Below are 10,000 nucleotides of genomic sequence, written 5' to 3'. Positions count from 1 at the left end.
CTGTTAACATAAAGGAATTAAACAGATAAACTGTTACACATTAAAATAAACTCTGCTTTGCTAACATGCATATTTATGTATCATATTTTACTAAGTGTAATTTAACCAAAGAAGACAACTCTTTCTGAAGAACATCCTGAAAAGAGAAAACTATCAACTTCACACCTCAGCGTACTGTTTATTAAAGAATCAGGCCAACATAAAGTCTGAAATATTTTGTAAATGTTTGATGTGTCTCTCTAATTCAGACCCTATCTCAGGCTTTTAGTATAATGTTTTTTTAGGAATGACTTTATTAAAATCCATCACTTTAATCTGTTAATAAAGAAACTGAGCAATAATTCAGATATAATTCATTTCTTCAAGTATGTTCTCTCTCACACGCACACACACGCACACACAGAGCCGGATTAACGCAAAGGCAAACTAGGCACGTGCCTAGGGCCCGATTGGCGGGATGGGGCCCAGACAGAGGGACCAAAAATATATATATATATAAAAAAATAAATTATAATAAAAATAAAAATAAAATAAAATGTACAAATGTCCTATCTACAATTTATTTCATTATTTATTAATTAAATAAAAATAGTGACGATGTTTATTTAAACCATAGACTGTATTTATATAGAGGCGCCACTGCCAGTTAAGTCCGAGGAGACGTCAGTGGCGGTCAGACGTCAGAGCGGGACAACAAATATAGCAGGCAGGTGTGTTTTGAGTAGTATAGGCTGACTTTGAAGATGCTTTCGGGTGCGGGAAAACGTAAAAAGGAAAAAAATGAAGAAGAACAAAAGAAGAGACAGCGGGGGGCTTTGCAAAAGTTTTTGTCGGGCAGCCGTCTGACAGCTGTGAACGCGGTGGAAGATGCGGCGGGAAATGAATTATAAATTATAACATTTATAAATGTTGTAAGCTATTGTATTTTGCAGAAAATCTTAATTAAATGTGTTGATTAAATGTAAACAGAGCAAATAAACTTATTTGCTCTGTTTACATAGTTTACTGACACCTTTTGGTTATTTGCTGGTACTACTGCCTTAACAATGACACTCCCAATGGATGAGGATGATTTAATAGCATTTAATAGAGCCGTGTAATGACGTATAAATAATGAATATCAAAAAATAGTCTGATAGACTGTTTAATATACAACATAACCAATTTGTAACTAAAGACTGGGCTATTAAAATGTGAATTAACTTTTATTAGTAACTTTGGTAAGTTTCAGATTTCAATTCATAAATAACATCGATGGAGGGGGGCCCAAAAAATGCAGCCTGCCTAGTGTAGTCCATTTATTTAATCCGGCTCTGCGCGCACACACACACACACACACACACACACACACACACACACACACACACACACACACACACACACACACACACACACACACACACACACACACTGTGGTGGTGTAGGATTTGTAGGATGAGTTTATTATTTTTCTATGATTATTTTGTGAAAGAGATATTTAATCATTTAAGATGGACTCAGTGTGATTGTACACTGGCAAAAAGGTTTTTGCCCCCCTGATTATCACACCTGTATGCGTGTTGAACATCTTGTTCCAGATTGATTGCCTTTGGTGTTCTAATTTCCACTCTTCTGGAAGGTTCTCCACTAGATGTGGGATTAGTGATCATTCAGCTACAAAAGCACTAGTGAGATCAGACTGATGTTGGTGAGAAGGTCTGGGGTTCAGTCGGTGTTCCAGTTCCTCCTAAAGGTGTTCAATGCTACAGAGAAGTTCAGTAGAAAGGTTTGAGAGATGCTACATACAGGTCAGGTGTCCATAATGTTGTACAGTTTACAAAAGGGTCTAAATAAATATAATCTGTGCTAAGAAACTTCACTTAGAGTTACTTTTGGCCACCAGTAGCTGTAATGACAAAAACATTCGCGTCTTTTTCCACTAATAATTTTGTTTTTTCTGATGACTTCTTCTAAATGACCACAATGACTGAGTGTACGTGATGGGACCGGAAGTTCTCTTGTACTTCCGCCAGGAGGCGCGTCAGACTTTCGACTAAGGGTGAAGTTAAACTTCCTGCTTTTATCAACGTCCTGTCAATCACAGACTTCACAGCCAATCATTATCGCGCTGTGCCTGCAGGTCTACGGCACCGCCTCCTTCCAGTAAAAGTGGGCGTGGTCTTAGAGCTCACCTGTTCGTGAGAAGAAAGACGTCACAAGTTCTTTAAGAGAACGGGGAATAACGTGACGGTCGTGTGTGTGACAGTAGTGTGTGTGTGTGACAGTAGTGTGTTTACCCAGGAGTGTGTGTGTGTGTGTGACAGTAGTGTGTTTACCCGGGAGTGTGTGTGTGTGACAGTAGTGTGTTTACCCGGGAGTGTGTGTGACGGACAGACGGACAGATGGGAGCCTATAATCGCTGCTTGTTGGCCGTGTGGTTAGTCCAGGTGTGTAGTTCCGGTGAATTGTCATGCTTTAGCACGACTTACATTAACGTGTCTTACGTGAACCCAGTAACTACCCGGACGGTGTGGCGGCGCGAGGAGATCGGGCTGTACGGCATCCAGTCACCCACATACACCGTCTCGGGGACCGTGTACCTGGCCGAGCCCATTCACGCATGCGCAAACAACACAAGGTTCGTGCGGCCTTCGGGCTTGGAGCCCTGGATAGCGCTCGTGCAGCGGGGTAACGGATGCACGTTCACGTATAAGATCAACGCGGCTGCGCGCAACGGAGCATCAGCAGCCGTCATCTACAATAACTATGGAACCGACAACACTGTCATCCAGATGTCACATCCGGGTACTGCAGCCTTTCATTTCTGTAAACATCTTATTCTTAGTGAGAGTTCTGTTTAAAGCCCCAGTGTGCATAAATACACTCAGAGGTGTGTGTGTGTGTTTGTGTGTGTGTGTGTGTGTGTGTGTGTGTGTGTTTGTGTGTGTGTGTGTGTGTGTGTGTGTGTGTGTGTGTGTGAGAGAGAGAGAGAGACTTTTCAGGAAAAATGATGGACATTATTTTCCTACATATAGTACAAAATGTCTAAAAGCTGAAGAAAAGTGAACTAGAGATAAATGTAAATAAATGTCTTGTGTTTTGCTCGGCCACAGTGACGTGTGAACAGTGTGTGTGAATAAACGTTTACTGGATCACAATAGAATGGTGAGAGACATAGGAGAAAGTCTTAACTCATTTAATCAGTATATAATTTGGATGGACCTGAACACCAGAAGCACACGTCAGGTTCCTCTCCTGCTGAGAACATGGCTCTAAATTAGATAACTGAAGTTTAGGACTAAAAATCACATGGTCTTCTTCTCTGTCCGGTTTGTGTTCATGATATTCTCCAGATGATTGTTCTTGGCTGTTAGGATCTGATCTAGGGTCAAGAATCAGAATCAGAATCAGGTTTATTGGCAAAGTGTGTAGATGTTGACACACACAAGGAATTTGGTTCCAGCTGTTTGTGACTCTCAGAAGTACCGACATAACACTATACTATACAATACACACATAAATAACACTATACTATACAATACACACATAAATAACACTATACTATACAATACACACATAAATAACACTATACTATACAATACACACATAAATAACACTATACTATACAACACACACATAAATAACACTATACTATACTATACACACATAAATAACACTATACTATACAATACACACATAAATAACACTATACTATACAATACACACATAAATAACACTATACTATACAATACACACATAAATAACACTATACTATACAATACACACATAAATAACACTATACTATACAATACACACATAAATAACACTATACTATACAATACACACATAAATAACACTATACTATACAATACACACATAAATAACACTATACTATACAATACACACATAAATAACACTATACTATACAATACACACATAAATAACACTACTATACAATACACACATAAATAACACTATACTATACAATACACACATAAATAACACTATACTATACAACACACACATAAATAACACTATACTATACAATACACACATAAATAACACTATACTATACAATACACACATAAATAACACTATACTACACAATACACACATAAATAACACTATACTATACAATACACACATAAATAACACTATACAATACACACATAAATAACACTATACTATACAATACACACATAAATAACACTATACTATACAATACACACATAAATAACACTATACTGTACAATACACACATAAATAACACTATACAATACACACATAAATAACACTATACAATACACACATAAATAACACTATACTATACAGATGTGATGATATAGACATTATGATCAGTTCTGTACATAAAGTGTGAGAGTGTAAATAACGCTATAGTGTAATATTATACTTTAGTACACTATACAGCAGCAGTAGTGTGTAATATATACAGATGATGTAATGACTGACAGTCCTGATAATGCAGCACTTATAGATATGAAGCAGTGAATATAATGATGGTGAGGTGTTAATCAGGGTGATTGTCTGGGGTAAGTAACTGTTCCTGTGTCTGGGAGTTTTAGTAAAGTTCTGTAGCACCTGAGAGAAGGGAGGAGCTGTAAGAGGGCGTGTCCAGGGTGTGAAGGGGCAGTGGTGATGTTCACTGCCTGGTTTCTGGTCCTGGGGGGTGGGCAGGGGGGCAGCAGTTATTATTTCTGCTGTTTTTTCTGCAGTCTGCTCCTGTCCTGTTTAGTTGCTGCACCAAACCAGATGGTGATGGATGTGAACAGGACAGATTCTATGACTGCAGTGTAGAACAGCATCAACAGCTCCTGTGGCAGACCAAATGTCCTTAGTTGGTGTAGAAACTACATCCTCTGCTGGGCCTTTTTGATGATGGAGTTTATGTTGGACTCCCATTTCAGGTCTTGGGAAATGTTAGTGCACAGAATCTTGAAGGCCTCCACAGATGACACCGGGCTGTTGGATATTGTGGGGGGGAGTTGTGTTGGGGGGTCTTTACTAAAGTCCACTATCATCTCCACAGTTTTGAGGGTTTTTAACTCCAGACTGTTCTGACTGCACCACAGCACCAGCCGCTTCACCTCCTGTCGGTATGCAGATTCATCGCCATCTTGGATGAGACCGATGAGCGTCGTATCATCTGCAACCTTCAGGAGTTTAACAGTTAGGTCACTTGAAGTGCTGTCATTAGTGTAGAGGGAGAAAAGCAAGTCCATCACCTTTCATACGCAGGATGTTTACTGCTTTTTGGGAGATCAGAAGGTTCTGAAATACTCAAACTTGAGTATTCAAATTGTGAACCAAGAGCCATGGTTAAAGTCCGGCCATTTGGGACTGAACATGACGACGAGCTGACTTAATGAGGTTCTGTAATACAGATGATGTTATACAGGTGAAGCAGTTTAGTTTACAGCCTCCATTATAGGCATTTTGCTAAAAAGGGCTAATTTCCCCTGCATATGTAAAGTTTTGTGGACATCACATAGAAATGTGCTGGAGATTCCTTCAGTAAACACCGTGAACACTGATCGCTGCTGTGGCCCCAGAAGTTTTACAATGCAAAGCAGAATCACATCAGTCGTGTACAGAAGAGCTGCTGACGACGGAGCTCGGCCTCGTCTGTCCTTTATGGAGCATGTTGCAGTTCTTAGGTTTGATGTAAGTGTATAAAAGTGACTCTTCTCAACATGCACTTATTTCCCTGAGCTCTTCATCATCTTTTATAAAACAGTTAGGTTATTGGTTCCAACCCATTAAGCCCATCTGCTTCTGAGTTTAAGATTAAATGATAATAGCTTTAACATTTAACAATAAGATGATAATAACAAAGGAGTCCAGGAGGCACTTATAAAGGGCTAGATCAGATAAAGCCTTGCTGTGTGCTGGATCACAGGGAAAGTAAACTAACGCTTATAGTCAGATTATTTAGGGAAAGAGAAATATTTCAAAAACAGAAGAAGAAAAGATGTTTCTGAGATCCATCTTAGCTTCTCAGTTGGACAGATAAAGTGGTGAATGTCTTCATGAGCGAGTCGTGTTGTTCCTTAGGGCTTGTGCTACGGCAGGTTTGCTGTGGTGTTCTGGGCTTCTTCTTTATCTGCTGTACTTTAGTTTAAATGAAGTGACGGAACTCCACAAGAATGACATTTGTTTCCATTTTTATTATTATTGTTTTTGTTAAATAATTGTTCTAATCCTAATGAAAGACCTGTTTTCAGAATTGATTAGCCTTCACATTGATGTAGCAGAGTGACGTAGCTGAGTGTGAAGCAGCAGCATGTGTGTAGTTCACTAAACAGAAAGGCTTCACCTTAAAGACATTTTATTTGCAGCATTCAGCCAACATGCTTATCCAGAACAATTAGAGAATTGCTTTATTGACTCTATTAAAACATCTCCTTATGTGTGTAGGTCATCACAGATCAGAGTCCAAGAATAAACTCCGAGGAAATCTTTGTTGTTGTTGTTGACAATGATTTACTGAATTAAACGGTTGGGTTTCTATACATTTTGAACATTGAACCTGAATCAATAATAATGTCTCTCTTTGTGTGTGTGTGTGTGTGTGTGTGTGTGTGTGTGTGTGTGTGTGTGTGTGTGTGTGTGTGTGTGTGTGTGTTTTTGTGTATGTGTTTTTGTGTGTATGTGTGTGTGTGTGTGTGGTGAAGATTGTGTGTGGGGTGAAGATTGTGTGTGGGGTGAAGTGTGTGTGAGGGGTGAAGTGTGTGAGGGGTGAAGTGTGTGGGGGGGTGAAGTGTGTGGGGGAGGGGTGAAGTGTGTGTGAGGTCCACAATGCTGTTGGCTTTAGGGATGCAGCGTGTGGTGTAAGTTAGAGGGAAGAGAGACTCCAATGATCTTCTCAGATGTCGTCACTATCTGCTGCAGGGTCCTGTGATCTGAGATGGTGCAGTTCCCAAACCAGACAGTGATGCAGCTGCTCAGGATGCTCTCAGTGGTCCCTCTGTAGAACATGGTCAGGATGGGGGGGAGGGGGATGTGCCTTTCTCAGCCTTCATAGGATGTAGAGAAGCTGCTGGGCTTTCTTAGTGATGGAGCTGGTGTTGAGTGACCAGGTGAAGTTCTCTGCTAGATGAACACCAAGGAATTTGGTGCTCTTGATCTCTAAATCTCTCCAGAAGTCAAGAACCATTTCTTTAGTTTGATCAACATCCAGAGAAAGGTTGTTGGCTCTACACCAGGCAGTTAGATGTTGCACCTCCTCTCTGTATGCTGACTCGTAGTTCTCGCTGATGAGGCCCACCACAGTCGTGTCATCGGTGAACTGGATGATATAGTTTGATTGCACAGTTATGAGTCAGCAGAGTGAACAGCAGAGGACTGAGCACTCAGCCCTGAGGGGCTCCAGTACTCCGTGTGGTGGTGCTGGAGATGCTGTTGCACCTCCTGTCTGATGAGACCCGATAAAGCTCTTAATCCATTTGTTCCATTGTAGTACTTCAAGCCGAATGACTGCTTATTAGTAACCAGCTAACTGTCTGGAACATCCTGTTATGTAGTGAGGAGATAAGTCTCACTTCAGACCTCATTGCATCATCACTAGGCATTTTTACACCAGCTGTATTAATGATTATTTATTTATTTTTGCTCGAGTCTCATTTTAAATAATCAAACAGAAAGACATAAATGTTTGTGAGCAACTCATTACAACTGAGCTGAATCTTAACTCACAGCAATGTCACCTTCACCTCAGCTAAAGGCAATAGAACAAGAATTTCAAGTTTGTACCTGAACCACAAACACACACACACACACACACACACACACGCACACACGGTGCAGGATTACCAATGGTTGTATAATGCCACTCGCACTGAGGTCACTGAGCACAGGTCTATAAATCATTAAACAAATCCACACACACGCGCACACACACTCACACACACACTCACACGTGCACACACACACTCACATCAACTGTATGGACTGCACTGGCCTATACCAAATACACACTCTTCCAATATACACCCATATATTCAGCTCCACCATTTCAAACTGTGTACATGGTGTTTTTAGACACAACCTTCACCCTTTGATTGACGACGTCTGGTTCTTGTTTATGTTCCTACCAGAACGTCCCTCATTTCTCTAGTTAGCTAGTTAACATATTTTATATAGTCTGATGGAGGTCACTTGATTAGTTAGTTAACATAACTGTACAAAATGTGTTTTATCTTCATATTAGTACAAGTTTTTTTACATCTGCTCTGTTCACGTGAGCTCTGTGTTGATATGGATCAGTTTCTGCCCCACCTCCTTACCCCTTTTCAATTATTATTTGAACTGTTTGCACTCTACAACATCCAATGGGGTGTGTGTGTGTGTGTGTGTGTGTGTGTGTGTGTGTAGGTACCTCGATTGTGGCAGTGATGATTGGTAATGCTCATGGAATGGAGCTGGTGAAGCTGTTGGAGAACAACGTGTCTGTCACACTGACCGTAGAGGTGGGGCTTCAGCGTGGCTTGTGGATGAGTCACTACTCCGTCATATTCATCTCTATTTCCTTCTTCATCATCACCACGGCGACTGTGTGCTACTTCATCATCTTCTTTGCACAGAGACTCAACAACATACGCCAGCGGGACCATAAACAGGTTCACACACAGTCACAGAATTATTCAGTAGACGATGAGCCTGATGTTGCTGCTGATGGAATTAAGCAGATTTATATTTGAATTGCTAATATTTTTTGTTTGTAATAATAAATCCCACAGTATTTAGGTGATATTAGGATTGAAGTGTTTATTTTTTACAGAACAAAAGTCTGTAGACTGTTAATTTTAAATTTTTGTTATTGAATCAAACTTACAATAATCAGCATTTTGATCAATTCCTTCTCAATTAATGAAATTGGTTATTTTTAGAATGCAGTGGATTTAAGCCTAACCCTAGTCCTAAGCCTAACCCTAGTCCTAACCCTAACCCTATTTCTAACCCTAGTTTTAACCCTAACCCTAATTCTAGTCCTAACCCTAGTTTTAACTCTAACCCTAGTTCTAGCCCTAACCCTAGTCCTAACCCTAGCCCTAACCCTAGTCCTAGCCCTAGTCCTAACCCTAGTCCTAGGAAACAGTTTTCACTCGACATGTACATCATAATGAACATTATAACCTACATTATATACCAGGTACAACCCAGTTCTGGGGTTCAGTCAGTGTTCAGTAGTGTTGAGTCAGGGCTCAGTGCAGGACACTCGAGTTCTTCACACCAACCTTCACCTCCACACCATACAGTGGGACGTTGTCCTGATGGAGCAGGATTTGGACTTAGGCCCTGTCCAGTGAAGAGAATTCTTAATGCTAAACCATCTAAAGCCGTTGTGTTTAACAGTTTGAGGAATCTCTAAATAATGGTGTAAATACAAACACATTTGGTCACATAACATATGTTGTGAAATAATTGGTGGAGCTTTTATCTCGTTTTTCTCAGATTTTGTAGTGGATAAAAGTGAACATTTTCTTTGAGAGACATTTAACAGTTTTCTATTATCATTGTATATTGGGTTAGAAGACTAGAGCTAAGACTAGAGCTAAGACTAGAGCTAAATACACAAGTGTGAGTTTAGTACAAACAATACAATGAATACATGGAACAGTGCACATCAGTGATGACATTAACATTTACAGCATGTGACAGACCCCTTATCCAGAGCGACGTACATAAGAGCTTAAATCTCTAACACTGAATACATTAATGCTGCTCACTAGGTTACAGACTTAAGATACCATGAGTTTAAAACATTTGTTCAAAGTTACAATGAAAAAGTGTCAAAGTTATTTTGAAAGAAGTGCTAGTGAATAAGTCTTTAACCTCCGGGTCTGTTTGTGGCTTTGTAGGCCAGCATCAGTGTTTAAACCTGAGGTGTTCAGCTACAGGAGCCAGTGGAGGAACACAGCAGTGAGGTGGTGTGGAGAACTTTGGCAGGTTGAAGATGTCACACAGCTGCATTATTGGTCATTTACAGAGGACAGATTGCGTT

The 10,000-nt window shown here is 40.1% G+C and overlaps 2 protein-coding genes across 2 annotated transcripts in view; both read left to right on the top strand.

The window, feature by feature from the left end:
* Window positions 1-169, top strand: part of LOC113643872 (globoside alpha-1,3-N-acetylgalactosaminyltransferase 1-like) — a 10,444-nt gene extending 10,275 nt beyond the window's left edge. Inside the window, exon 5 of the mRNA XM_027148328.2 lies at window positions 1-169. This exon is cut by the window's left edge and continues 777 nt beyond it. The gene's annotated coding sequence lies outside the window, so the exon portion shown is untranslated.
* Window positions 170-2,197: 2,028 nt separating this feature from the next.
* The window catches only part of rnf128a (ring finger protein 128a), a 12,745-nt gene continuing 4,942 nt past the window's right edge, over window positions 2,198-10,000 (top strand). Inside the window, exons 1-2 of the mRNA XM_027148326.2 lie at window positions 2,198-2,784; window positions 8,371-8,615. Of these exons, the coding sequence (XP_027004127.1) occupies window positions 2,382-2,784; window positions 8,371-8,615 (648 nt within the window). The 5' untranslated portion in view covers window positions 2,198-2,381. The remainder of the gene's footprint in view (window positions 2,785-8,370; window positions 8,616-10,000) is intronic.

The sequence above is a fragment of the Tachysurus fulvidraco genome, chromosome 26 (assembly GCF_022655615.1).
Source record: "Tachysurus fulvidraco isolate hzauxx_2018 chromosome 26, HZAU_PFXX_2.0, whole genome shotgun sequence".
Classification (NCBI taxonomy): Eukaryota; Metazoa; Chordata; class Actinopteri; order Siluriformes; family Bagridae; genus Tachysurus; species Tachysurus fulvidraco.
The sequence above is the reverse complement of the archived record's forward strand: the minus strand, read 5'-3'. Positions and strand labels throughout refer to the sequence as shown.